This window comes from Microplitis demolitor, chromosome 9, assembly GCF_026212275.2.
Source record: "Microplitis demolitor isolate Queensland-Clemson2020A chromosome 9, iyMicDemo2.1a, whole genome shotgun sequence".
Classification (NCBI taxonomy): Eukaryota; Metazoa; Arthropoda; class Insecta; order Hymenoptera; family Braconidae; genus Microplitis; species Microplitis demolitor.
In genome coordinates, this window is record NC_068553.1 from 1,154,031 (window position 1) to 1,181,006 (window position 26,976).

At 31.4% G+C, this 26,976-nt stretch overlaps 5 protein-coding genes across 6 annotated transcripts; all 5 read right to left on the reverse strand.

Annotated features, from left to right (window-relative positions):
* Positions 1-237: 237 nt before the first annotated feature.
* LOC106693121 (neurogenic locus notch homolog protein 1-like) lies at positions 238-7,683 on the reverse strand. 2 transcript variants are annotated; one of them, XM_053741982.1, is made up of 9 exons: positions 7,203-7,683; positions 7,024-7,114; positions 5,303-5,551; positions 4,068-4,184; positions 3,743-3,991; positions 3,409-3,657; positions 3,086-3,328; positions 639-887; positions 238-542 (listed from the first exon to the last, which is right to left on the reverse strand). In XM_053741982.1, the coding sequence occupies exons 1-9, from the start codon at positions 7,323-7,325 to the stop codon at positions 256-258; spliced, it is 1,857 nt and encodes a 618-aa protein (XP_053597957.1). In that variant the 5' UTR covers positions 7,326-7,683; the 3' UTR covers positions 238-255. The 2 variants fall into 2 exon arrangements, with proteins under 2 accessions (XP_053597957.1, XP_053597956.1); XM_053741981.1 differs by having other exon boundaries at positions 4,068-4,316.
* A 10-nt stretch (positions 7,684-7,693) lies between these two features.
* On the reverse strand, positions 7,694-14,326 carry LOC106693126 (prion-like-(Q/N-rich) domain-bearing protein 25). Its single transcript, XM_014442234.2, has 9 exons — positions 13,846-14,326; positions 13,667-13,757; positions 11,946-12,194; positions 10,710-10,958; positions 10,385-10,633; positions 9,117-9,365; positions 8,592-8,834; positions 8,264-8,512; positions 7,694-8,166 (listed from the first exon to the last, which is right to left on the reverse strand). Exons 1-9 carry the CDS (start codon positions 13,966-13,968, stop codon positions 7,910-7,912), a joined length of 1,959 nt encoding a protein of 652 aa, XP_014297720.2. The 5' UTR covers positions 13,969-14,326; the 3' UTR covers positions 7,694-7,909.
* Positions 14,327-14,336: 10 nt separating this feature from the next.
* LOC128668637 (prion-like-(Q/N-rich) domain-bearing protein 25) lies at positions 14,337-17,567 on the reverse strand. Its single transcript, XM_053741983.1, has 6 exons — positions 17,323-17,567; positions 16,997-17,245; positions 15,760-16,008; positions 15,235-15,477; positions 14,907-15,155; positions 14,337-14,809 (listed from the first exon to the last, which is right to left on the reverse strand). The coding sequence occupies exons 1-6, from the start codon at positions 17,558-17,560 to the stop codon at positions 14,553-14,555; spliced, it is 1,485 nt and encodes a 494-aa protein (XP_053597958.1). The 5' UTR covers positions 17,561-17,567; the 3' UTR covers positions 14,337-14,552.
* Positions 17,568-18,496: 929 nt separating this feature from the next.
* LOC128668612 (uncharacterized) lies at positions 18,497-20,529 on the reverse strand. The gene is made up of 3 exons (XM_053741922.1): positions 20,215-20,529; positions 20,036-20,126; positions 18,497-18,801 (listed from the first exon to the last, which is right to left on the reverse strand). The coding sequence occupies exons 1-3, from the start codon at positions 20,335-20,337 to the stop codon at positions 18,515-18,517; spliced, it is 501 nt and encodes a 166-aa protein (XP_053597897.1). The 5' UTR covers positions 20,338-20,529; the 3' UTR covers positions 18,497-18,514.
* A 209-nt stretch (positions 20,530-20,738) lies between these two features.
* Positions 20,739-26,747, reverse strand: LOC128668641 (prion-like-(Q/N-rich) domain-bearing protein 25). The gene is made up of 9 exons (XM_053741988.1): positions 26,610-26,747; positions 26,431-26,521; positions 24,948-25,196; positions 23,715-23,963; positions 23,390-23,638; positions 22,129-22,377; positions 21,604-21,846; positions 21,276-21,524; positions 20,739-21,179 (listed from the first exon to the last, which is right to left on the reverse strand). Exons 1-9 carry the CDS (start codon positions 26,730-26,732, stop codon positions 20,923-20,925), a joined length of 1,959 nt encoding a protein of 652 aa, XP_053597963.1. The 5' UTR covers positions 26,733-26,747; the 3' UTR covers positions 20,739-20,922.
* Positions 26,748-26,976: the final 229 nt, after the last annotated feature.

Genomic DNA, 26,976 nt, shown 5'->3' on the forward strand with positions numbered 1-26,976 from the left:
TCAAAACGAAATCAAGAAAAAATACATGACATTTTTATGGTGACATTTGAGTAATAGGGATGCGCACATATTGAGATATTTAAACATTTATATTTTCTATTTTTATAAAAAATGAATTTTTTAAGTTATAGAGAGTTCTCAACTCTCACAGAATGATCTAACATTTGAATAATTTTTTAAAGTAAGGATAAAGTTTTAGAGATTCTCAAAAGGCTTAGACTATGAACTAATTTAATAGATATCTCTTCAACTGGTTTATAGGAACCACCTTTGTTTAGATTTTTTTTTATTAATTGATATGCATAGATTATTGGCAATGGCAATGAAGTTTGGTTTGCATTGACACTGAAAATCAACGCAAACAGAATTCTCAGCCATGCATTGATCATCTTTCCAGCAATATCCGTTTAAAATTGGCAGGCATGTTGATGGTCTGAGTGCTATATTATTCAACGCGCAAGCACATTTTCCTTCGGGTGAACAAATTGAATGCCATGAATCACTGCATTCCGAAACATCAGTACACGAGCTAAGCAAGTGTGCTGTAACGACCAGTTAATGAATAAATGAATTTAATCACCCGATATCCTGATGAACTTCATAATTTTTCAAATTGGCATCAATAAAATTGTACTTACTTTCAACACATCTATCAACAGATACTGCTGTGTAATTACTTTTACATTGACATTGATTATCAGAACAGTAAAATGAATCAGAATAGCAGTTGTTATCATTCAAACAGAATCCACTTAAAGTTGATAGACAACTAAGTTTACCAAACGCAAAATAATTCATATCACAAACACATGTATTTCCTGCTGAACATCTTGTATTTTTGATTTGTTGACAATCCGTGTCCGTTGAACACTTTCTTCCCGGCAAAGCTGAATAAAGTATGAAATGAGTATCACAAAGTGAAAGACTATCAATATTTTATTGCTACATTATAGAAAATTAGGAGGTAATAGGTAAATGTCCCAATACCGGAACAAGACCCAATACCGGAACGATTTGATAATCATTATATTATATTTCAACTCGTACGCGATGAAACTAAATAAAACTTTCTTTATTTGAAACCTTAATCTTTCAGTTAAAAAATAAGATATAAAAGAGATTTTAGAAAATATATAAAATATGAAAAAAAATGTTAATTAGAGCAATAGTCTCAGATTCATGACTTTTTCATGTCTCTTAATGGTTTTGCTAAGAAAGCAGTCAATGGTCTTAAGCTTATAGAAAATGTATAGAATTACTTATCAATAATTTTTTTTTTGTATATGCATCTAAAATGACATGAAATTCAAGAAAACATATTAAAAATATGAAAAAAATAGTATTATTATATTAATTTTACTGTTGGTCTACTGGTACACCAAAATGAACCCGTGCCTAGAACCGAAACCGCCAATCATATTAATGGTATCGATAGACATTAATGGTGAGGTTTATTGACTGGCTAAATCAAGTGAAATACTAATTACTAGATGCGAACACCCGCTTCGCTGGGTTTTTTTTTGGTAGTGTACTTATTAATGTATGTAATTTTCTGGACTGTTCTAAAAATTTCGAAAACGATTTGATAAGTTCTAAAATATTTGAATGTCGAATATCACTTAAAATTAATTTTTCATCTTTTTAATCTTATCTGTAGAATATTTTTATATTATAGAATGATGTCGCTTTAACTCCATCATATAAGTTAGCTACTGTTGCATAAATACACAAAATTTAATAACTTTATTATAGTAACAAATGTAATTTAAGACTTTATTGAAATTGGAATTTTAAATTTCGCGCCCCAAATAATCGTTCTTTTAAGTCCTTTTGTGTACAATGAAAGAAATTCAACTATTCGACAACAGATGGCGCCACTTTGGACAATGAATGAAGTTCAACTACTCGACAACAGATGGCGCCACTACACTTACTTTCCAAGTTGAAGGGTTAGAAAAGCCCTTATATCTTTAAAGACACATCCTTTAGGTTAAAACGGGAACTTTCTTGTTCGAGGGGGAATAAAGGGCTATCACACTATATAAGTCCCTTTATCGTGCTGGGACTCCTTTTTAAGTTTTATCGGCACGCACATTTTATCAACTTAGTTTTATTATATATAATGATTACTGGAGAATCAAGAAGTAGATTAGTGATTTCTTCTGGATTTGATGTTTTTAATATTTTTAGTTTATTCGCTGCTTCACGTGATTTATTGAAATCAGTCACTCACTGAGTTAGTTTCGATGATAGACTAGTTTCATTGATAGCTACCAAAGCATTATTTTTTAATTAATTACAGATCGATAATATACGTGAGTCAGAATTGCCATTAGTTTCATTGTCAGAACTGTAATGACTTATTTCATTGTCATTAAATATTTTGCAATTAATTTTATTGTCTGCATTAATATTTCTTTCATTATCAACATTATCCGATTCATTACAAGATATATTATAACTCACAAACCATGAATTATTTTCTACTGTTTTACTTTCATCACTAGATGAATTTTCAAAATTATGTAATTTATTTAAAAAACAACATATTCGTTTATTTTTTTGACCTTTACACGAATTTAAAAAAAATTTTTTTTTTGACATCTTTTTATTGTATTTATAATAACTAATTATATGTAATTACTTTAGAGCAGAATCAATAAATAATATTTGTAATCATTGGTACTTATAGGTTACAATGACATTAGCTGACGAAAGTTGAGGTTATGTCTCATAAGAAAGTTAATTTTTTGATGTTCTAGAGACATCATAAATAGTTATGATTTTGCTAACTTTCAGATTTCTTTTAAATGACATCAACATAAAGTTATCAAAACGATTACATTTTTTTGAGCTCTTAAAGGTAACATTTTTTAGATAACATGTCATCTTTTTGACATTAATGCTGGACGGAAACTCGATTTATTTACTTTTCCGGTATTAGGACAACCGAATTCCTGTATTAGGACAATGCTATTTCAGCGTTCCGGTATTGGGTCGGTATTTGATAACTTTCATAGTTTTCATTGGAAATTAATGTTCCTCAGGATGTATGATATTGATCAGTAACTAATTCTATACTTACTGGCTTCACATAGATATTTAGAGTTTGATAAGTGATCGAAATCACATTGGCATTTATTTTCAACACAAATTGAATTTTCGATATAGCAATCATTATTATTTGAACAATAACCCTCTAGAACTGGCACGCATTTTGTGCTCGTCAATGCAATATGATTATCTTTACAAACACATCTCTGATTATAACACTCTTGTCCTGTGCCTAGGCAATCAGCAATTACATTACACGATCGAGTAAATCTTGCTGTAAGCAAATTAAAGAGCCCAACAAAATAATAAATTCTTGTAACTTTAATTATGTTTTCATCATAATCTACTATTTACTTGGTATACATTCAGCATTCAAATGATTGATAAAATTTCGTGTGCATTGACATTCATTATTAATACAAATAGAATTCTCAGTAGAACACGATTCACTCTTTGTACAAAATTGACCTAGACGCTGCAAACATTTCGTGCCGTTTATTGCAATATAATTTACTTTACAATGACACTTTTTTTGCCAAGAACAGAACGAGTTCGGAATGTGTTCACAATCATTAGGAATCTGGCATATTTTATTTAGTAACACTTGAAATTAAAAAAAAAAACAGATATAGATATATATATAAGAGTAAGTCGGCAAATCATTTTTATCTACTATCAGCATTCTTACCCGGTGTACAGATATCATTTGAATAAGCAAAATAATTGGCTATGCATCGGCATTTATTAAAAAAACAATAAGAATTTTGAGCGACACAATCATCATTTTTTGAACAGTTACCCCCTACAAGTGGTGAGCAAGTTACTAAATCAGGTCCCCCGTAATTCAATTTACAAACACAAATTTTATCATCTGAACATGTTGAAAATTTAATTTCCTGACAATCTCTCTCCGTTTCACAGGGCATTTCCAAAAATTCTACCGAAAAAAATAAATATGTACAGTTTGAAAAAGGACTCACTATGCGTTTATTGAAATATAAATGAGAACATACTTGGCACACATTTAGATTCACGATAAACGTATCTAGGTTCACATTGACATTTGAAGTTGACACAAATAGAGTTTTTGGGTGCACATCGTTCTCCATTACGGCATGCTACGTTAAACCCTGCCACACACTTTTCATTGTTTATTGCATGATAACCCCGAAAACATTCACATTCATTCTTTTCAGAACAGTTTGAATGAAATAGGTACTGATCACAGTCTGTGAATAGTCTACAATACATTCCCAAGCGCACTGAGTTACAAAAAAAAAAAAAAAAGGGGGAAATTTAAAATTCTAGATAGCTACTAAATTGTACGATTTTTATCGTTAATCGACGTCAATTACTTCTCAAAAAAAGAGCCATCCGGCCTTACCCGGAATGCTAAAGTAGATTTCTTATTTGAATATTAAAATTTGTCAAGCTTCATAACAAATAAACTACTGAATTGACAATACGCTACATTAGTGTAAGGGAAAGGAGGGGGGGGGGGTAAGTAGGCCTTTAAGGAATGAGCGCTAATACGTAATGTAAATGTCAGCACATTTTGCGCCCAGGGATCCATTTTGCCCTACTCTCCCCTAATAGGGGAAGGTGGAGGCTTTAAAATGTTGAGTGCCTCGAATGATTTCGGGGCAAACTGGGTACCTTAAATTTTGGGGGCTCATTTTGCGCTCCCCCCCTGTCCCCTAATTAACACTTATTTGATAAGCTACAATATATAGATTTCCAAGATATGTTATGCCCTATTGTTCACAAGTTATTAGAGGACTAAGCTGCAAAAAACTTGTTTAATTTTTTGTGAAATTTTCGAGATCATCAAATTGTTAGAATATTTATATTTGCAAATAACTTTGAAACAATCTAACCAAACAACTCCAAAATCTAAGGAGATCTAGAACTTAATAACATGCGCCGATTGACGCCTCAACTTTCGAAATCGGTTAAACCGTTTGTGAGATATCCTGGTAGAAAGATATGCTTAAAAACGGTTTTTTTTTTTTGAAAACAATGCCATACAAAAGTATTTTCGAGCTCAAAAAGCTCGAATATGTGTTCATAACAATGATTTTGAATTCAAGGAGATTGAAAACAGTGGGATGTTTTGGCGCTGGCCCACAAGGTCAACTGATGGGCAGAATTGTTTTTCTCGGGCAGATCATTTTCGGTATAAAATATTAATTATCATTTTCTTACGGGTTTTATGTTTCTATTCTTGATAAGATGAATCAAAACTTACCTCGCTTGCATTCAGTATTACGAATAGTTTTAAACATAAGTTTGCATTTACACTGGTTATCAAAACACTCAGAATTATCAACTTTGCAGTCTTCATTGTTCTGGCAGTGTGTATCCAAAATTGGTACACAGGTTGTCCAATTCACACGCATTGTATTTGATGAGCAGATACAAATTTTAGATGCCGAACATTCGGCAAATTTAACTCCGGCACAATCAGAATCAATTGTACAAGATGAACCTAATTGATCTGGAATGACAATAAGAAAAATATTCTTTATATCTTATTAAGTCTCAACAAATTCTTTTGATTACCGCCGAACGTGTAAAACGGTTCATTAGTTTGCGAAGTATATTCTTAGTGAGATAATAATTGTCTTTTGAGCTCCACACCCTTACGGTCAAAGACTATAGGATACTCTTAGAGAATAACAATAAAAAACTAATGGTCTAGTATAAATTATTTAGTGTCATTAGACGATTTAGTGTCGTTAGTGTGATTAGTGGTCTTAGTCAGTGTTTTCGGCATTATTACAATCATAAGCGTAATGAACTTATGCCTTAATATCGATGGTCTCAACCGATAAAAAATCTTATCCTACTATATAAGCTTAGATTAGTATTGAATTACTAAAAGAACGTCTCAATCGGAAAATCCGTTTGAAAGATATCATCGATGAAGGAAACAGTAGAAAACGGTTTTTTTGCAAATATCGTCGAAACGACTAAACATATCATTTACAAAATTTTATCAGCTCTAGAGCTCATTAAAACGCGCCGATTGCCGCCTCATCTGTTTCAATCGGAAAGATGAGTCATTTCAAAGATAATCGAAAAAAACCGTTTATTATCATTTCTTTCTTTTGCAATATCTTTCGAACAAATTAGCCTATTGAAACAGCTGTGACAGCAATCGAAGCGTTTTATAAAGTTCTAAAGCTGATAAGATTTTTTTGAACTCGATCGTGCGACTTATTCCTGAGAAATCGATAAAAAACTTAAAAAAAAATGTTTTTTTTTTCTATTCGCAAATATTGTCGAGTCTACTTGATCAAATGATCTGAAATTTTCAATAAAGTTGATGGCCAACAAACTCTTTCGATTGCCTTAAGAACCATTCAAATCGGTTCATTAGTTAAAAAGTCATAGACGGATCACGCACATACAGACACTCGGACATCATTCTGAAAATAGTCAGGATAACTTCCTAGGACCTCAAAACGATGACATCTGATAAAAATTCGATTTTCGAAAATCAGGGTGAAAACAATAACTACCGAAAATTGTTGAAAATAATCGTTCTTATTAGCGAGAAGTTGAAATAAATAGAAAATTCGAGTCCACCATCAGAGGATTTGAACCTAGCATACTTTCCACTCTATATGGCTGCTCTCCTCATCGCTTATATTTTAACAGTAAGCGTTTTACAACGAACTGGATCGACGCATTTTTATTTGTAAACAGACAAAATGTTTTTGGATAAAAGACCTAAATGTTTCCCGTGAATCTTGAAAACACGTGTAATGATTTATATAATTATTTAAACGCATATACATTTTTATTTCTAAACGCTCAAGTTGCGTAAAGCACTAATGTGTTTTAGTTTAAAGCACTAAGTTAAATACTTAAATTCGCAGTAATCCCGTGTCAATATCAATGATACTATACGTAAATATATCGAATACTTACATCAAATGTATGCATACATCAGTAATTAGTTACCTTCTTTCGTGCAAATGAAGTCATTCCCTTGTTTCTTCGGTTTACATATTGATTTATCATCACAGCATACTCGAGGATGATGAGGATAGCACTAAATAATGTTATCATATTGAATTGACGTTAAATTAATGTTAATTTAACAATTAAGTTATAATAATCAATGATGTATCGATAGTTACTATTTCATTGCGTTTGACACACTGGTTAGTCGTTATTTGATTGCTTTCCTCAACCTGGGTGATGCAAATTGTTAATGCAACTAAGGTTCCACGCAAAGTGTGGAAAAAATGTTTTGTTAACATTATAGATGAATTTTCTTCAGTTAAAAAAAAAAAAACAAAGCTGTCAATTATCAAATAATTTATTATTGTTAACGAGAAAAAAACGTTGTTTCTAATGACTGATTTCGGCCGTGAAGCCAACGCTTGATTGATAATTAATTACTGTCTCTAATCAAACGTTTGATTATTTTTATATGTCATCAAGCAATGATAAAATTAAAATATTTAGTACTTAAAAATCCAACTTTAAAAAAGTTCAAAAATATTCGATTTTCAATAAATCTGAAATTAATACTTTTCAGTTTGTAACAGAGTACTAACAAAAATGATATAACAAGTGAGTATTTGTGTAATGTACAAAATTAGAAATAATGATGGGTTTTTTTTTTAACATTAATAGTGTTTTTAAATGTCAGTAAATTAAATAATCTATATTAGGCAATAAAATTGCCACTTCTAACGTCTATAAAAACAATCTATCTAATCAAATTGTTATTTTTAATAAGTAATACAATGGATGCTTATTGTCAATGGTACGAACACCTACTCTAAAAAAGCAAGGTCTGAAAATAGTATTTTAGGCCCATTCCTATTCAAATTGTAGTTCAGTTAATTAATACGCATAGATTATTCGCGACAGCGATGAAATTTGGTTTGCATTGACACCTGAAATCAATGCAAGCAGAATTCTCAGCCATGCATTGATCATCTTGCCAACAATACCCGTTTAAAGTTGGCAGGCATGTTGATGGTCTGAGTGCTACATTATTCAACGCACAAACACATTTTCCTTCGGGTAAACAGATTGAATGCCATGAATCACTGCATTCCAAAACAGTAGTACAAGAACGAAGCAAATGAGCTGTAACAACCGATTAATAAATAAATGAATTTGACTACCGGCTTTTCTAATGAACTTTATAATTTTTTCCAATTGGGATTGATATAGTTGTACTTACTTTCAATACATCTATCAACAGACACTGCTGTGTAATTAGTTTTGCATTGACACTGATTATTAAAACAACGAAACGTATCGGAACAACAGTCTTTATCATCTGAACAAAATCCATTTAAAGACGATACACAAAACAAATTATCGAACGCTACATAATTTATTTCACAAGCACATACATTTCTTGCTGAACATTTTGAATTTTTTATGTTTCGACAATCCGTGTCGGTTAAACACACTTTTCCCAATGAAGCTAAATAAAGTTTCAAATGACCATCATAACGGAAAATACAATTAATTATTTGCAAAGAATCATCTCATTTTATACTCACTGGCTTCACATTCATAATTTGAATTCGGCTTGTGATTGAAATCACATCGACATTTATTTTCAACACAAATTGATTTTTTGACGTAGCAATCTTTATTTTTCGAACAATGACCATCTAAAACTGGTGCGCATTTTGTGCCCGTCAATGCAATATGATTATCTTTACAAACACATATTTGATTAGAACACTCTTGTCCCATGCGTGGGCAATCAGAATTTCCATTACACGATTGATTAAATCGTACTGGCAAGAAAATATATCTTTGAATAAATAACTTCTTATGACATAAACGTACATGAGCATGAGCACAGATGTTTACTCTGTAAATCGAAGTGTTTTAAAGTAAAACCCCTAATTGTAATATTGCCATTTAAACACATTGTAATCACATTCTAAACGTTTGCAAGTGTGTATGAAGTGACTACAATCCATTCAAATGTCAACAACACACTTAGGTGTTTAAAGTTTAAACACTTCGATTTACAGTATATATTCGAACATTTTTTATTTTAATCTTGTACTTACCTGGTATACATTCAGCATTTAAATGTTTGATGAAATTTGGTCTGCATTGACATTCATTATTAATACAAATGGAATTCGTCGTGGTACACGATTCATTCTTTGTACAAACTTGACCTAGATACTGCAAACATTTTGTGCCATTTATTGCAATATGATTGTCTTTACAATGACACTTTTTTTGCCTCGAACAGAACGAGTTCGGAATGTGTTCACAATCGTTAGAAATCTGGCATATTTTATTTAGTAACACTTGAAAGTAAATATATATATATATATATATATATATATATATATATATATATATATATATGAAGGTGGCGCAAAAAAACCGACTATATTTTTTTTTTCGAGTCTCTTATGAAAATTTGTTGGTTTACGATGTTTTAAGAAGCCTTTCTAAAAATTCATCTCGATAAAAAATTTTTTAGAGGTCGCTCACGAATTTTGAAAATATTAAAATTGTTCGAAATTTGAATTCTTATTTAAAATTTTTTTCTTTTTTAGTAGCAATAGTTTATATTTGTGAAATCATGACGTCGCTGCAAATTTAAGCCCAAAATTTAAATATTTAAACCTCGCTCAAGAATTTTGAACGTTTCCGAGTACTGTCTTTTAGACGTTTTTGAACCACCTTTGAATATTAAGAATAAAGCTTCTCGATTTTTCCACCATCAATTTGCATGATAATGAATAAAAATATAGCCCGAGAAATAGAAATAATAAGTAATTTACATACTTTTTTATTTTTAATTCTATTTTTAAATTTCTTGGCTTATTCAAAACTTGGCAAATTTTATTGTTCATGACTGTCCGGTATATTTTCTGTTATGAAAATGTTATATTTTAATGAAAAAACAATACTTGAGTTATAAAAAAATACAAAGACCAATTCAAAGTATTCGTTAAATATTATCAGTTAATATTCCAAATGCTTGAGCGAGGTTAAAAAATTTGAATTTTAAGCTCAAATTTTCGGCATAGTCATGATTTTACAGATATAAACTATTGCTGCCACGAGGAAGAAAAAATTTTGGAATAAAAATTCAAATTTTGATCATTTTTGATATTTTCAAAATTCGTGAGCGATCTCTTAAAAATTTTTTATCGAGCTGATTTTTGGAGAGGCTTCTTAAAACAACGTAAACCAAAAAATTTTCATAAGAGACTCGAAAAAAAAAAATAGTCGGTTTTTTTGCGCCACCCTAATATATATAAATATCTATACGTGATTCGGCAATGGTTTTTTTATTTATAATTAGCATACTTACGTGGTGTACATAGATCATTTGAATAAGCAAAATGATTGGCTATGCATCGGCATCTATTAATAAAACAATAAGAATTTTGAGCGACACAATCATCATTTTTTGAACAGTTACCCCCTATAAGTGGTGAGCACGTTAATAAATCCGGTCCCCCGTAATTCGATTTACAAACACAAATTTTATCATTCGAACATGTTGAAAATTTAATTTCCTGACAATCTCTCTCCGTTTCACAGGGCATTTCCAAAAATTCTACCGAAAAAAATAAATATGTACAGTTTGAAAAAGGACTCACTATGCGTTTATTGAAATACAAATGAGAACATACTTGGCACACATTTAGATTCACGATAAACGTATCTAGGTTCACATTGACATTTGTAGTTGACACAAATAGAGTTTTTGGGTGCACATCGTTCTCCATTACGGCATGCTACGTTAAACCCTGCCACACACTTTTCATTGTTTATTGCATGATAACCCCGAAAACATTCACATTCATTCTTTTCAGAACAGTTTGAATGAAATAGGTACTGATCACAGTCTGTGAATAGTCTACAATACATTCCCAAGCGCACTGAGTTACAAAAAAAAAAAAAAGGGGGAAATTTAAAATTCTAGATAGCTACTAAATTGTACGATTTTTATCGTTAATCGACGTCAATTACTTCTCAAAAAAAGAGCCATCCGGCCTTACCCGGAATGCAAAAGTAGATTTCTTATTTAAATATTAAAATTTGTCAAGCTTCATAACAAATAAACTACTGAATTGACAATACGCTACATTAGTATAAGGGAAAGGAGGGGGGGGGGGTAAGTAGGCCCTTAAGGAATGAGCGCTAATACATAATGTAAATGTCAGCACATTTTGCGCCCACGGATCCATTTTGCACTACTCTCCCCTAATAGGGGAAGGTGAAGGCTTTAAAAATCTGAGTGCCTCGAATGATTTCGGGACAAAATGGGCACCTTAAATTTTGGGAGCTCATTTTGCGCTCCCCCCCTGTCCCCTAATTAACACTTATTTGATAAGCTACAATATATAGATTTCCAAGATATGTTATGCCCTATTGTTTACAAGTTATTAGAGGACTAAGCTGCAAAAAAAACTTGTTTAATTTTTTGTGAAATTTTCGAGAACATCAAATTGTCAGAATATTTATAATTGCAAATAGCTTTGAAACAATTTAACCAAATAATTTCAAAATCTAAGGAGATCTAGAACTTAATAAAATGCGCCGATTGACGCCTCAACTTTTGAAATCGGTTAAACCGTTTGTGAGATATCCTGGTAGAAAGATATGCTTAAAAACGGTTTTTTTTTTTTTGAAAACAATGCCATACAAAAGTATTTTCGAGTTCAAAAAGTTTGAATATGTATTCATAACAATGATTTCGAATTCAAGGAGCTTGAAAACAGCGGGATGTTTTAGGGCTGGCCCACAAGGTCAACTGATGGGCAGAATTGTTTTTCTCGGGCAGATCATTTTCGGTATAAAATATTAATTATCATTTTCTTACGGGTTTTATGTTTCTATTCTTGATAAGATGAATCAAAACTTACCTCGCTTGCATTCAGTATTACGAATAGTTTTAAACATAAGTTTGCATTTACACTGGTTATCAAAACACTCAGAATTATCAACTTTGCAGTCTTCATTGTTCTGGCAGTGTGTATCCAAAATTGGTACACAGGTTGTCCAATTCACACGCATTGTATTTGATGAGCAGATACAAATTTTAGATGCCGAACATTCGGCAAATTTAACTCCGGCACAATCAGAATCAATTGTACAAGATGAACCTAATTGATCTGGAATGACAATAAGAAAAATATTCTTTATATCTTATTAAGTCTCAACAAATTCTTTTGATTACCGCCGAACGTGTAAAACGGTTCATTAGTTTGCGAAGTATATTCTTAGTGAGATAATAATTGTCTTTTGAGCTCCACACCCTTACGGTCAAAGACTATAGGATACTCTTAGAGAATAACAATAAAAAACTAATGGTCTAGTATAAATTATTTAGTGTCATTAGACGATTTAGTGTCGTTAGTGTGATTAGTGGTCTTAGTCAGTGTTTTCGGCATTATTACAATCATAAGCGTAATGAACTTATGCCTTAATATCGATGGTCTCAACCGATAAAAAATCTTATCCTACTATATAAGCTTAGATTAGTATTGAATTACTAAAAGAACGTCTCAATCGGAAAATCCGTTTGAAAGATATCATCGATGAAGGAAACAGTAGAAAACGGTTTTTTTGCAAATATCGTCGAAACGACTAAACATATCATTTACAAAATTTTATCAGCTCTAGAGCTCATTAAAACGCGCCGATTGCCGCCTCATCTGTTTCAATCGGAAAGATGAGTCATTTCAAAGATAATCGAAAAAAACCGTTTATTATCATTTCTTTCTTTTGCAATATCTTTCGAACAAATTAGCCTATTGAAACAGCTGTGACAGCAATCGAAGCGTTTTATAAAGTTCTAAAGCTGATAAGATTTTTTTGAACTCGATCGTGCGACTTATTCCTGAGAAATCGATAAAAAACTTAAAAAAAAATGTTTTTTTTTTCTATTCGCAAATATTGTCGAGTCTACTTGATCAAATGATCTGAAATTTTCAATAAAGTTGATGGCCAACAAACTCTTTCGATTGCCTTAAGAACCATTCAAATCGGTTCATTAGTTAAAAAGTCATAGACGGATCACGCACATACAGACACTCGGACATCATTCTGAAAATAGTCAGGATAACTTCCTAGGACCTCAAAACGATGACATCTGATAAAAATTCGATTTTCGAAAATCAGGGTGAAAACAATAACTACCGAAAATTGTTGAAAATAATCGTTCTTATTAGCGAGAAGTTGAAATAAATAGAAAATTCGAGTCCACCATCAGAGGATTTGAACCTAGCATACTTTCCACTCTATATGGCTGCTCTCCTCATCGCTTATATTTTAACAGTAAGCGTTTTACAACGAACTGGATCGACGCATTTTTATTTGTAAACAGACAAAATGTTTTTGGATAAAAGACCTAAATGTTTCCCGTGAATCTTGAAAACACGTGTAATGATTTATATAATTATTTAAACGCATATACATTTTTATTTCTAAACGCTCAAGTTGCGTAAAGCACTAATGTGTTTTAGTTTAAAGCACTAAGTTAAATACTTAAATTCGCAGTAATCCCGTGTCAATATCAATGATACTATACGTAAATATATCGAATACTTACATCAAATGTATGCATACATCAGTAATTAGTTACCTTCTTTCGTGCAAATGAAGTCATTCCCTTGTTTCTTCGGTTTACATATTGATTTATCATCACAGCATACTCGAGGATGATGAGGATAGCACTAAATAATGTTATCATATTGAATTGACGTTAAATTAATGTTAATTTAACAATTAAGTTATAATAATCAATGATGTATCGATAGTTACTATTTCATTGCGTTTGACACACTGGTTAGTCGTTATTTGATTGCTTTCCTCAACCTGGGTGATGCAAATTGTTAATGCAACTAAGGTTCCACGCAAAGTGTGGAAAAAATGTTTTGTTAACATTATAGATGAATTTTCTTCAGTTAAAAAAAAAAAAACAAAGCTGTCAATTATCAAATAATTTATTATTGTTAACGAGAAAAAAACGTTGTTTCTAATGACTGATTTCGGCCGTGAAGCCAACGCTTGATTGATAATTAATTACTGTCTCTAATCAAACGTTTGATTATTTTTATATGTCATCAAGCAATGATAAAATTAAAATATTTAGTACTTAAAAATCCAACTTTAAAAAAGTTCAAAAATATTCGATTTTCAATAAATCTGAAATTAATACTTTTCAGTTTGTAACAGAGTACTAACAAAAATGATATAACAAGTGAGTATTTGTGTAATGTACAAAATTAGAAATAATGATGGGTTTTTTTTTTAACATTAATAGTGTTTTTAAATGTCAGTAAATTAAATAATCTATATTAGGCAATAAAATTGCCACTTCTAACGTCTATAAAAACAATCTATCTAATCAAATTGTTATTTTTAATAAGTAATACAATGGATGCTTATTGTCAATGGTACGAACACCTACTCTAAAAAAGCAAGGTCTGAAAATAGTATTTTAGGCCCATTCCTATTCAAATTGTAGTTCAGTTAATTAATACGCATAGATTATTCGCGACAGCGATGAAATTTGGTTTGCATTGACACCTGAAATCAATGCAAGCAGAATTCTCAGCCATGCATTGATCATCTTGCCAACAATACCCGTTTAAAGTTGGCAGGCATGTTGATGGTCTGAGTGCTACATTATTCAACGCACAAACACATTTTCCTTCGGGTAAACAGATTGAATGCCATGAATCACTGCATTCCAAAACAGTAGTACAAGAACGAAGCAAATGAGCTGTAACAACCGATTAATAAATAAATGAATTTGACTACCGGCTTTTCTAATGAACTTTATAATTTTTTCCAATTGGGATTGATATAGTTGTACTTACTTTCAATACATCTATCAACAGACACTGCTGTGTAATTAGTTTTGCATTGACACTGATTATTAAAACAACGAAACGTATCGGAACAACAGTCTTTATCATCTGAACAAAATCCATTTAAAGACGATACACAAAACAAATTATCGAACGCTACATAATTTATTTCACAAGCACATACATTTCTTGCTGAACATTTTGAATTTTTTATGTTTCGACAATCCGTGTCGGTTAAACACACTTTTCCCAATGAAGCTAAATAAAGTTTCAAATGACCATCATAACGGAAAATACAATTAATTATTTGCAAAGAATCATCTCATTTTATACTCACTGGCTTCACATTCATAATTTGAATTCGGCTTGTGATTGAAATCACATCGACATTTATTTTCAACACAAATTGATTTTTTGACGTAGCAATCTTTATTTTTCGAACAATGACCATCTAAAACTGGTGCGCATTTTGTGCCCGTCAATGCAATATGATTATCTTTACAAACACATATTTGATTAGAACACTCTTGTCCCATGCGTGGGCAATCAGAATTTCCATTACACGATTGATTAAATCGTACTGGCAAGAAAATATATCTTTGAATAAATAACTTCTTATGACATAAACGTACATGAGCATGAGCACAGATGTTTACTCTGTAAATCGAAGTGTTTTAAAGTAAAACCCCTAATTGTAATATTGCCATTTAAACACATTGTAATCACATTCTAAACGTTTGCAAGTGTGTATGAAGTGACTACAATCCATTCAAATGTCAACAACACACTTAGGTGTTTAAAGTTTAAACACTTCGATTTACAGTATATATTCGAACATTTTTTATTTTAATCTTGTACTTACCTGGTATACATTCAGCATTTAAATGTTTGATGAAATTTGGTCTGCATTGACATTCATTATTAATACAAATGGAATTCGTCGTGGTACACGATTCATTCTTTGTACAAACTTGACCTAGATACTGCAAACATTTTGTGCCATTTATTGCAATATGATTGTCTTTACAATGACACTTTTTTTGCCTCGAACAGAACGAGTTCGGAATGTGTTCACAATCGTTAGAAATCTGGCATATTTTATTTAGTAACACTTGAAAGTAAATATGTATATATATATATATATAAAGGTAGCGCAAAAAAACCGACTATATTTTTTTTTTGAGTCTCTTATGAAAATTTGTTGGTTTACGATGTTTTAAGAAGCCTCTCTAAAAATTCATCTCGATAAAAAATTTTTTAGAGGTCGCTCACGAATTTTGAAAATATTAAAATTGTTCGAAATTTGAATTCTTATTTAAAATTTTTTTCTTTTTTAGTAGCAATAGTTTATATTTGTGAAATCATGACGTCGCTGCAAATTTAAGCCCAAAATTTAAATATTTAAACCTCGCTCAAGAATTTTGAACGTTTCCGAGTACTGTCTTTTAGACGTTTTTGAACCACCTTTGAATATTAAGAATAAAGCTTCTCGATTTTTCCACCATCAATTTGCATGATAATGAATAAAAATATAGCCCGAGAAATAGAAATAATAAGTTATTTACATACTTTTTTATTTTTAATTCTATTTTTAAGTTTCTTGGCTTATTCAAAACTTGGCAAATTTTATTGTTCATGACTGTCCGGTATATTTTCTGTTATGAAAATGTTATATTTTAATGAAAAAACAATACTTGAGTTATAAAAAAATACAAAGACCAATTCGAAGTATTCGTTAAATATTATCAGTTAATATTCCAAATGCTTGAGCGAGGTTAAAAAATTTGAATTTTAAGCTCAAATTTTCGGCATAGTCATGATTTTACAGATATAAACTATTGCTGCCACGAGGAAGAAAAAATTTTGGAATCAAAATTCAAATTTTGATCATTTTTGATATTTTCAAAATTCGTGAGCGATCTCTTAAAAATTTTTTATCGAGCTGATTTTTGGAGAGGCTTCTTAAAACAACGTAAACCAACAAATTTTCATAAAAGACTAGAAAAAAAAAATAGTCGGTTTTTTTGCGCCACCCTAATATATATAAATATCTATACGTGATTCGGCAATGCATTTTTATTTATAATTAGCATACTTACGTGGTGTACATAGATCATTTGAATAAGCAAAATGATTGGCTATGCATCGGCATTTATTAATAAAACAATAAGAATTTTGAGCGACACAATCATCATTTTTTGAACAGTTACCCCCTATAAGTGGTGAGCAAGTTAATAAATCAGGTCCCCCGTAATTCGATTTACAAACACAAATTTTATCATTCGAACATGTTGAAAATTTAATTTCCTGACAATCTCTCTCCGTTTCACAGGGCATTTCCAAAAATTCTACCGAAAAAAATAAATTATGTACAGTTTGAAAAAGGACTCACTATGCGTTTATTGAAATACAAATGAGAACATACTTGGCACACATTTAGATTCACGATAAACGTATCTAGGTTCACATTGACATTTGAAGTTGACACAAATAGAGTTTTTGGGTGCACATCGTTCTCCATTACGGCATGCTACGTTAAACCCTGCCACACACTTTTCATTGTTTATTGCATGATAACCCCGAAAACATTCACATTCATTCTTTTCAGAACAGTTTGAATGAAATAGGTACTGATCACAGTCTGTGAATAGTCTACAATACATTCCCAAGCGCACTGAGTTACAAAAAAAAAAAGGGGGAAATTTAAAATTCTAGATAGCTACTAAATTGTACGATTTTTATCGTTAATCGACGTCAATTACTTCTCAAAAAAAGAGCCATCCGGCCTTACCCGGAATGCAAAAGTAGATTTCTTATTAAAATATTAAAATTTGTCAAGCTTCATAACAAATAAACTACTGAATTGACAATACGCTACATTAGTATAAGGGAAAGGAGGGGGGGGGGGTAAGTAGGCCCTTAAGGAATGAGCGCTAATACATAATGTAAATGTCAGCACATTTTGCGCCCACGGATCCATTTTGCACTACTCTCCCCTAATAGGGGAAGGTGAAGGCTTTAAAAATCTGAGTGCCTCGAATGATTTCGGGACAAAATGGGCACCTTAAATTTTGGGAGCTCATTTTGCGCTCCCCCCCTGTCCCCTAATTAACACTTATTTGATAAGCTACAATATATAGATTTCCAAGATATGTTATGCCCTATTGTTCACAAGTTATTAGAGGACTAAGCTGCAAAAAAAAACTTGTTCAATTTTTTGTGAAATTTTCGAGAACATCAAATTGTCAGAATATTTATAATTGCAAATAGCTTTGAAACAATTTAACCAAATAATTTCAAAATCTAAGGAGATCTAGAACTTAATAAAATGCGCCGATTGACGCCTCAACTTTCGAAATCGGTTAAACCGTTTGTGAGATATCCTGGTAGAAAGATATGCTTAAAAACGGTTTTTTTTCGAAAACAATGCCATACAAAAGTATTTTCGAGTTCAAAAAGCTTGAATATGTATTCATAACAATGATTTCGAATTCAAGGAGCTTGAAAACAGCGGGACGTTTTAGGGCTGGCCCACAAGGTAAACCGAGAGGCAGAATTTTTTATTCTGGGCAGATCATTTTCGGTATAAAATATTAATTATCATTTTCTTACGGGTTTTATGTTTCTATTCTTGATAAGATAAATGAAAACTTACCTCTCTTGCATTCAGTATTACGAATAGTTTTAAACATAAGTTTGCATTTACACTGGTTATAAAAACACTCAGAATTATCAACTTTGCAGTCGTTATTAGTCTGGCAGTGTCTATCCAAAATTGGTACACAGGTTGTCCAATTCACACGCATTGTATTTGATGAGCAGATACAAATTTTAGATGTCGAACATTCGGCAAATTTAACTCCGGCACAATCAGAATCAATTGTACAAGATGAACCTAATTGATCTGGAATGACAATAAGAAAATTATTCTTTATATCTTATTAAGTCTCAACAAATTCTTTTGATTACCGCTGAACGTGTAAAACGGTTCATTAGTTTGCGAAGTATATTCTTAGTGAGATAATAATTGTCTTTTGAGCTCCACACCCTTACGGTCAAAGACTATTGAACGCGCTTAGAGAACAAAATCGGAAAATCCGTTTGAAAGATATCATCGATGAAAGAAACAGTAGAAAACGGTTTTTTTTGCAAATATCGTCGAAACGACCAAACATATCATTTACAAAATTTTATCAGCTCTAGAGCTCATTAAAACGCGCCGATTGCCGCCTCATCTGTCTCAATCGGAAAAAAACCGTTTATTATCATTTCTTTCTCTTGCAATATCTTTCGAACAAATTAGCCTATTGAAACAGCTGTGACAGCAATAGAAGCGTTTTTTAAAGTTCTAAAGCTGATAAAATTTTTTTGAACTCGATCGTCCGACTCATTCCTGAGAAATCGATAAAAAAACTTAAAAGAAAATGTTTCTTTTTTCTATTCGCAAATATTGTCGAGTCTACTTGATCAAATGATCTGAAATTTTCAATAAAGTTGATGGCCAACAAACTCTTTCGATTGCCTTAAGAACCATTCAAATCGGTTCATTAGTTAAAAAGTTATAGACGGATCACGCACATACAGACACTCGGACATCATTCTGAAAATAGTCAGGATAGCTTCCTAGGACCTCAAAACGATGACATCTGATAAAAACTCGATTTTCGAAAATCGGGGTGAAAACAATAACTACCAAAAATTGTTGAAAATAATCGTTCTTATTAGCGAGAAGTTGAAATAAATAGAAAATTCGAGTCCACCACCAGAGGATTTGAACCTAGCATACTTTCCACTCTATATGGCTGCTCTCCTCATCGCTTATATTTTAACAGTAAGCGTTTTACAACGAACTGGATCGACGCATTTTTATTTGTAAACCGCCAAAACGTTTTTGGATAAAAGACCTAAATGTTTCCCGTGAATCTTGAAAACACGTGTAATGATTTATATAATTATTTAAACGCATATACATTTTTAATTCTAAACGCTCAAGTTGCGTGAAGCACTAACGTGTTTTATTTTGAAGCACTAAGTTAAATACTTAAGTTCGCAGTAATCCCGTGTCAATATCAATGATACTATACGTAAATATATCGAATACTTACATCAAATGTATGCATACATCAGTAATTAGTTACCTTCTTTCGCGCAAATGAAGTCATCCCCTTGTTTCTTTGGTTTACATATTGAATTATTATCACAGCATACTCGAGGATGATGAGGATAGCACTAAATAATGTTTTCATATTGAATTGACGTTAAATTTATGTTAATTTAACAATTAAGTTATAATAATCAATGATGTATCGATAGTTACTATTTCATTGCGTTTGACACACTGGTTAGTCGTTATTTGATTGCTTTTCTCAACCTGGGTGATGCAAATTGTTAATGCAACTAAGGTTCCACGCAAAGTGTGGAAAAAATGTTTTGTTAACATTATAGATAAATTTTCTTCAGTTAAAAAAAAAAAACAAAGCTGTCGATTATCAAATAATTTATTATTGTTAACGAGTAAAAAACGTTGTTTCTAATGACTGATTTCGGCCGTGAAGCCAACATTTTATTGACAATTAATAATTGTCACTAATCAAACGTTTGATTATTTTTATATGGCATCAACCAATGATAGAATAAAAATATTTATTACTGAAAAATCCAGCTTTAAAAAAGTTCAAAAATATTTGATTTTCAATAAATCTTAAATTTATATTTTTCAGTTAGTAACAGAGTACTAACAAAAATGATATAGTAAGTCAGTATTTGTGTAATGTACAAAATTAGAAATAACGATGGGTTTTTTTTTTTTAACATAAGTAGTATTTTTAAATGTCAGTAAATTTTAAAATGTATATTAGGCGATAAAATTTCCACTTCTAACATCTATAAAAATAATCTATCTAATCAAATTGTTATTTTTAATAAGTATTACAATGATTGCTTATTGTCAATGGTACGAACACCTACTCTAAAAAAGCAAGGTCTGAAAATAATCTATTAGGCCCGCTCTTATTCATATTGTATTTCAGTTAATTGACACGCATAGATTATTAGCGACAGCGATGAAATTTGGTTTGCATTGACACCTGAAATCAATGCAAACAGAATTCTCAGCCATGCATTGATCATCTTGCCAACAATACCCGTTTAAAGTTGGCAGGCATGTTGATGGTCTGAGTGCTACATTATTCAACGCACAAACACATTTTCCTTCGGGTAAACAGATTGAATGCCATGAATCACTGCATTCCAAAACAGTAGTACAAGAACGAAGCAAATGAGCTGTAACAACCGATTAATAAATAAATGAATTTGACTACCGGCTTTTCTAATGAACTTTATAATTTTTCCGATTGGGATTGATATAGTTGTACTTACTTTCAATACATCTATCAACAGATACTGCTGTGTAATTAGTTCTACATTGACATTGATTATTAAAACAACGAAACGTATCGGAACAACAGTCTTTATCATCTGAACAAAATCCATTTAAAGACGATACACAAAACAAATTATCGAATGCTACATAATTTATTTCACAAGCACATACATTTCTTGCTGAACATTTTGAATTTTTTATGTTTCGACAATCCGTGTCGGTTAAACACACTTTTCCCAATGAAGCTAAATAAAGTTTCAAATGACCATCATAACGGAAAATACAATTAATTATTTGCAAAGAATCATCTCATTTTATACTCACTGGCTTCACATTCATAATTTGAATTCGGCTTGTGATTGAAATCACATCGACATTTATTTTCAACACAAATTGATTTTTTGACGTAGCAATCTTTATTTTTCGAACAATGACCATCTAAAACTGGTGCGCATTTTGTGCTCGTCAATGCAATATGATTATCCTTACAAACACATATTTGATTAGAACACTCTTGTCCCATGCGTGGGCAATCAGAATTTCCATTACACGATTGATTAAATCGTACTGGCAAGAAAATATATCTTTGAATAAATAACTTCTTATGACATAAACGTACATGAGCATGAGCACAGATGTTTACTCTGTAAATCGAAGTGTTTTAAAGTAAAACCCCTAATTGTAATATTGCCATTTAAATACATTGTAATCGCTTTCTAAACGTTTGCAAGTGTGTATTAAATGACTACAATGCTTTCAAATGTCAGCAACACACTTAGGTGTTTAAAGTTTAAACACTTCGATTTACAGTATAAATTCGAACATTTTTTATTTTAATCTTGTACTTACCTGGTATACATTCAGCATTTAAATGTTTGATGAAATTTGGTCTGCATTGACATTCATTATTAATACAAATGGAATTCGTCGTGGTACACGATTCATTCTTTGTACAAACTTGACCTAGATACTGCAAACATTTTGTGCCATTTATTGCAATATGATTGTCTTTACAATGACACTTTTTTTGCCTCGAACAGAACGAGTTCGGAATGTGTTCACAATCGTTAGAAATCTGGCATATTTTATTTAGTAACACTTGAAAGTAAATATGTATATATATATATATATATATATATATATATATATATATATAAAGGTAGCGCAAAAAAACCGACTATATGTTTTTTTCGAGTCTCTTATGAAAATTTGTTGGTTTACGATGTTTTAAGAAGCCTCTCTAAAAATTCATCTCGATAAAAAATTTTTTAGAGGTCGCTCACGAATTTTGAAAATATTAAAATTGTTCGAAATTTGAATTTTTATTTAAAATTTTTTTCTTTTTTAGTAGCAATAGTTTATATTTGTGAAATCATGACGACGCTGCAAATTTAAGCCCAAAATTTAAATATTTAAACCTCGCTCAAGAATTTTGAACGTTTCCGAGTACTGTCTTTTAGACGTTTTTGAACCACCTTTGAATATTAAGAATAAAGCTTCTCGATTTTTCCACCATCAATTTGCATGATAATGAATAAAAATATAGCCCGAGAAATAGAAATAATAAGTTATTTACATACTTTTTTATTTTTAATTCTATTTTTAAGTTTCTTGGCTTATTCAAAACTTGGCAAATTTTATTGTTCATGACTGTCCGGTATATTTTCTGTTATGAAAATGTTATATTTTAATGAAAAAACAATACTTGAGTTATAAAAAAATACAAAGACCAATTCGAAGTATTCGTTAAATATTATCAGTTAATATTCCAAATGCTTGAGCGAGGTTAAAAAATTTGAATTTTAAGCTCAAATTTTCGGCATAGTCATGATTTTACAGATATAAACTATTGCTGCCACGAGGAAGAAAAAATTTTGGAATCAAAATTCAAATTTTGATCATTTTTGATATTTTCAAAATTCGTGAGCGATCTCTTAAAAATTTTTTATCGAGCTGATTTTTGGAGAGGCTTCTTAAAACAACGTAAACCAACAAATTTTCATAAAAGACTAGAAAAAAAAAATAGTCGGTTTTTTTGCGCCACCCTAATATATATAAATATCTATACGTGATTCGGCAATGCATTTTTATTTATAATTAGCATACTTACGTGGTGTACATAGATCATTTGAATAAGCAAAATGATTGGCTATGCATCGGCATTTATTAATAAAACAATAAGAATTTTGAGCGACACAATCATCATTTTTTGAACAGTTACCCCCTATAAGTGGTGAGCAAGTTAATAAATCAGGTCCCCCGTAATTCGATTTACAAACACAAATTTTATCATTCGAACATGTTGAAAATTTAATTTCCTGACAATCTCTCTCCGTTTCACAGGGCATTTCCAAAAATTCTACCGAAAAAAATAAATATGTACAGTTTGAAAAAGGACTCACTATGCGTTTATTGAAATACAAATGAGAACATACTTGGCACACATTTAGATTCACGATAAACGTATCTAGGTTCACATTGACATTTGAAGTTGACACAAATAGAGTTTTTGGGTGCACATCGTTCTCCATTACGGCATGCTACGTTAAACCCTGCCACACACTTTTCATTGTCTATTGCATGATAACCCCGAAAACATTCACATTCATTCTTTTCAGAACAGTTTGAATGAAATAGGTACTGATCACAGTCTGTGAATAGTCTACAATACATTCCCAAGCGCACTGAGTTACAAAAAAAAAAAGGGGGAAATTTAAAATTCTAGATAGCTACTAAATTGTACGATTTTTATCGTTAATCGACGTCAATTACTTCTCAAAAAAAGAGCCATCCGGCCTTACCCGGAATGCAAAAGTAGATTTCTTATTTAAATATTAAAATTTGTCAAGCTTCATAACAAATAAACTACTGAATTGACAATACGCTACATTAGTATAAGGGAAAGGAGGGGGGGGGGGTAAGTAGGCCCTTAAGGAATGAGCGCTAATACGTAATGTAAATGTCAGCACATTTTGCGCCCACGGATCCATTTTGCACTACTCTCCCCTAATAGGGGAAGGTGGAGGCTTTAAAATTCTGAGTGACTCGAATGATTTCGGGACAAAATGGGCACCTTAAATTTTGGGAGCTCATTTTGCGCTCCCCCCCTGTCCCCTAATTAACACTTATTTGATAAGCTACAATATATAGATTTCCAAGATATGTTATGCCCTATTGTTCACAAGTTATTAGAGGACTAAGCTGCAAAAAAAAACTTGTTTAATTTTTTGTGAAATTTTCGAGATCATCAAATTGTTAGAATATTTATATTTGCAAATAACTTTGAAACAATCTAACCAAACAATTCCAAAATCTAAGAATATCTAGAACTTAATAAAATGCGTCGATTGACGCTTCAACTTTTCTGGTCGGTTAAACCGTTTGTGAGATATCCTGGTAGAAAGATATGCTTAAAAACGGTTTTTTTTTTTTGAAAACAATGCCATACAAAAGTATTTTCGAGCTCAAAAAGCTCGAATATGTGTTCATAACAATGATTTTGAATTCAAGGAGATTGAAAACAGTGGGATGTTTTGGCGCTGGCCCACAAGGTCAACCGAGAGGCAGAATTTTTTATTCTGGGCAGATCATTTTCGGTATAAAATATTAATTATCATTTTCTTACGGGTTTTATGTTTCTATTCTTGATAAGATAAATGAAAACTTACCTCTCTTGCATTCAGTATTACGAATAGTTTTAAACATAAGTTTGCATTTACACTGGTTATAAAAACACTCAGAATTATCAACTTTGCAGTCGTTATTAGTCTGGCAGTGTCTATCCAAAATTGGTACACAGGTTGTCCAATTCACACGCATTGTATTTGATGAGCAGATACAAATTTTAGATGTCGAACATTCGGCAAATTTAACTCCGGCACAATCAGAATCAATTGTACAAGATGAACCTAATTGATCTGGAATGACAATAAGAAAATTATTCTTTATATCTTATTAAGTCTCAACAAATTCTTTTGATTACCGCTGAACGTGTAAAACGGTTCATTAGTTTGCGAAGTATATTCTTAGTGAGATAATAATTGTCTTTTGAGCTCCACACCCTTACGGTCAAAGACTATTGAACGCGCTTAGAGAACAAAATCGGAAAATCCGTTTGAAAGATATCATCGATGAAAGAAACAGTAGAAAACGGTTTTTTTTGCAAATATCGTCGAAACGACCAAACATATCATTTACAAAATTTTATCAGCTCTAGAGCTCATTAAAACGCGCCGATTGCCGCCTCATCTGTCTCAATCGGAAAAAAACCGTTTATTATCATTTCTTTCTCTTGCAATATCTTTCGAACAAATTAGCCTATTGAAACAGCTGTGACAGCAATAGAAGCGTTTTTTAAAGTTCTAAAGCTGATAAAATTTTTTTGAACTCGATCGTCCGACTCATTCCTGAGAAATCGATAAAAAAACTTAAAAGAAAATGTTTCTTTTTTCTATTCGCAAATATTGTCGAGTCTACTTGATCAAATGATCTGAAATTTTCAATAAAGTTGATGGCCAACAAACTCTTTCGATTGCCTTAAGAACCATTCAAATCGGTTCATTAGTTAAAAAGTTATAGACGGATCACGCACATACAGACACTCGGACATCATTCTGAAAATAGTCAGGATAGCTTCCTAGGACCTCAAAACGATGACATCTGATAAAAACTCGATTTTCGAAAATCGGGGTGAAAACAATAACTACCAAAAATTGTTGAAAATAATCGTTCTTATTAGCGAGAAGTTGAAATAAATAGAAAATTCGAGTCCACCACCAGAGGATTTGAACCTAGCATACTTTCCACTCTATATGGCTGCTCTCCTCATCGCTTATAATTTAACAGTAAGCGTTTTACAACGAACTGGATCGACACATTTTTATTTGTAAACCGCCAAAACGTTTTTGGATAGAAGACCTAAATGTTTCCCGTGAATCTTGAAAACACGTGTAATGATTTATATAATTATTTAAACGCATATACATTTTTAATTCTAAACGCTCAAGTTGCGTGAAGCACTAACGTGTTTTATTTTGAAGCACTAAGTTAAATACTTAAGTTCGCAGTAATCCCGTGTCAATATCAATGATACTATACGTAAATATATCGAATACTTACATCAAATGTATGCATACATCAGTAATTAGTTACCTTCTTTCGCGCAAATGAAGTCATCCCCTTGTTTCTTTGGTTTACATATTGAATTATTATCACAGCATACTCGAGGATGATGAGGATAGCACTAAATAATGTTTTCATATTGAATTGACGTTAAATTTATGTTAATTTAACAATTAAGTTATAATAATCAATGATGTATCGATAGTTACTATTTCATTGCGTTTGACACACTGGTTAGTCGTTATTTGATTGCTTTTCTCAACCTGGGTGATGCAAATTGTTAATGCAACTAAGGTTCCACGCAAAGTGTGGAAAAAATGTTTTGTTAACATTATAGATAAATTTTCTTCAGTTAAAAAAAAAAAACAAAGCTGTCGATTATCAAATAATTTATTATTGTTAACGAGTAAAAAACGTTGTTTCTAATGACTGATTTCGGCCGTGAAGCCAACATTTTATTGACAATTAATAATTGTCACTAATCGAACGTTTGATTATTTTTATATGGCATCAACCAATGATAGAATAAAAATATTTATTACTGAAAAATCCAGCTTTAAAAAAGTTCAAAAATAT